This window comes from Protomyctophum parallelum (genome assembly GCF_964188405.1).
Source record: "Protomyctophum parallelum genome assembly, chromosome: 16".
NCBI lineage: Eukaryota > Metazoa > Chordata > Actinopteri > Myctophiformes > Myctophidae > Protomyctophum > Protomyctophum parallelum.
The window spans coordinates 47697730-47700229 of record NC_139711.1 but is presented as its reverse complement, the minus strand read 5'-3'; the positions used below and the strand labels follow the sequence as shown (position 1 = coordinate 47700229).

General features: G+C 40.0%; 1 protein-coding gene across 1 annotated transcript in view; it reads left to right on the top strand.

Annotated features, from left to right (window-relative positions):
* LOC310873856 (protein NLRC3-like) overlaps nucleotides 1-2500 on the top strand; it is a gene marked incomplete at its 3' end in the record, with an annotated part of 337331 nt that overhangs the window by 330064 nt on the left and 4767 nt on the right. The window contains exon 6 of the mRNA XM_083786407.1: nucleotides 59-108. Coding sequence (XP_083642533.1) covers nucleotides 59-108 — 50 coding nt within the window. The remainder of the gene's footprint in view (nucleotides 1-58; nucleotides 109-2500) is intronic.

Sequence of the window (2500 nt, the reverse complement as noted above, 5' to 3'; positions counted from 1 at the left end):
GTGGCGACGTTGTGTTAGACAGTCAGACATTGATGCATTGTTGTTCTACTTCCTACAGAGTGAAACATGGTGGAGAAGATCGGTTCAATCCTCATCTCATTCAAGGACGTGAGTATCTCTCACTATTGACATCTTATACAGAGTTTTTTTACACCTACTGTATAGTTTGGTAGACTTCAGGGCTGCAGTTGTAACATTGTTGGCTGGGTTTGCTTTCACATTGTAGTTTGTCAAGCACGCAGTCTGGCGCGCACACAGTGCATCTTCAGGCGTGTGCGTGTTGGTCAAACAAGGATTTCATACTCCTTAGTGACACGTTGCAGACAACTACAGCCTTGGCTGAGAGATAAAGCCAGTCAATAGAAATATGTTGGAGATCAGAATGACAGAAACACTCAATCACGTGTTCTCACTCACATATTTGAACGTGGGCCAGATATGGTAGGCCTGAGGCCTATATTGCTAGGCCTGAGGCCTACCATACCGGCCTGACCGCTCAATAAAAGAATGCTGAATTAACTAGCTTGTATTGGTAACTTTGACTGCACAATAGCCTCCCATTTAACCTCCTTGTCTAGTAGTCCGGCAGTCGAGGTTGACGGGTGGGAATATAGTCTTTTTTATTGGCCTAAAATATTGTCTATATACATACATTCATGAATCCACTTGCTGACCGGCTGAAAGTATTGGGCTTTTTTATAGGGGTTTCTTGTGACCGTTAACATCCTATGGCAGGCAAAGATGTCAAAGATGTCAAACTTCCATTATGTTTTAACCCATTCTGGGCGGGAACCCCTTTTGGTGTTTTAAAGCATTATGTTATACTTTAGCTATTGAAAAATATTCAATATTTTATGAAAAATCGTAAAAATGTGCCTCAAATCTTTGAATATAAATTATTACAGAGTGAACATTTTAACTCAAATCTTTGCTTCTGGGAGGGGGGGGGGGTGTCACTGGAACAACATATTTTCAGATGGGGGGGGGGGGGTGGGGGGGTGGAGCCATGAAGTAGCATGTGACATGTCAAACAGCCATAGCCACTTTTAATGTGCTGACCTCATCACATTTGTCATGACGTCAATGGCCGTTTTTAGCCCAAGGAGGGTTTTTTGTGTAAAACTAATGCCTGGAATGTATTCAGAATCATGAAAAGCCCTTAGTTTTACATGTCACATGCTACTTAACCTATTCTGACCGGGCACCCATTTTGGTGTCAGCATCATGTTATGCTTTAGCTATTTAAAAATAGCAGATCTACAAGCTCATATCGCGCCACCGAGTGGCGCGATACGAGCTTGTAGGTCTGCTATTTTTGAAAAATCGAAGAGCGACTGACATTTTTTTAATCTGATCTCAGGTCAGAATGGGTTCATCAGACCAGTGTGTGTCCGGCGGAAACCTCGTATGAATCTGATCTCAGGTCAGAATGGGTTAAAGCATGAGGAAAGTTTTACATGTCACATGCTACTTAAAGCATGAGGAAAGTTTGACATGTTGGACCATTTGGCCTGCCGTAGGATGTTAATGAAAAAGAAAGCCCAATAGTGACAGCCGCTCAGCAAGTGGATTCATGAATGTATGAATATAGACAATAGTTCAGGCCAATGAAAAAGACTATATACCAAATATCCCACTTTAACCCATTCTGGTGTTTCAAGCATTATGTTATACTTTAGCTATTGAAAAATAGCAGATCTACAAGCTCATAGCTTGTAGACCAAATATGTTGGTCCCTGGAACAATATATTTTCAGATGGGGGTCGGTGGTGAAATACATATATTATTGGGGGTCCTTGACATGGAAAAGGTTGAGAAACACTGACATAAAAACATGAGGTTTCTTCAGGAAACTGTCAGGATGTAGAAGGCATTTGTAGAATCCTCCTCGGGTCTAAATGGGTTAAACAAAAGATGCCTGTCGGCTGCCGGACTATAGGCCTATACAGTGCCTTCGGAAAGTATTCACACCCCTTCACTTTTACCACATTTTGTTTTGTTACAGCCTCATTTCAAAATGGATTAAATCCGTTTTTTCCTCATCAATCTACACACAATACCCCATAATGATGAAGTGAAAAAAGTTGTCTCAAATATTTTGTTAATTTATAAAAAATAAGAAACTGGAAAAACACATGTACATAAGTATTCACACTCTTGACTTAGTACCAAGTTGGCAGCAATTACAGCCTTAAGACTTTTTGGGAATGATCCTACAAGCTTGGCATTAGAGCCCGACCGATGCCATATTTTTGGGTCCGATGCCGATTTTGGAGAGACCTACACCACCGATGCCGATACGATGCCGATGTTTTGGACCGATGTTTCGTAATCAATAATAAAAAATACATTTTAAAAACGTCTAAACTTCAAAATACGTTTTTTTTATTAAATTAACAATAGAATACATTGAATACATTTAAATAAAATGTTTTGGCACATAAGGCTTTTATTTCTAAATTAAATGCACCCCTATATATGCCCTCCTATTATCCAGCTA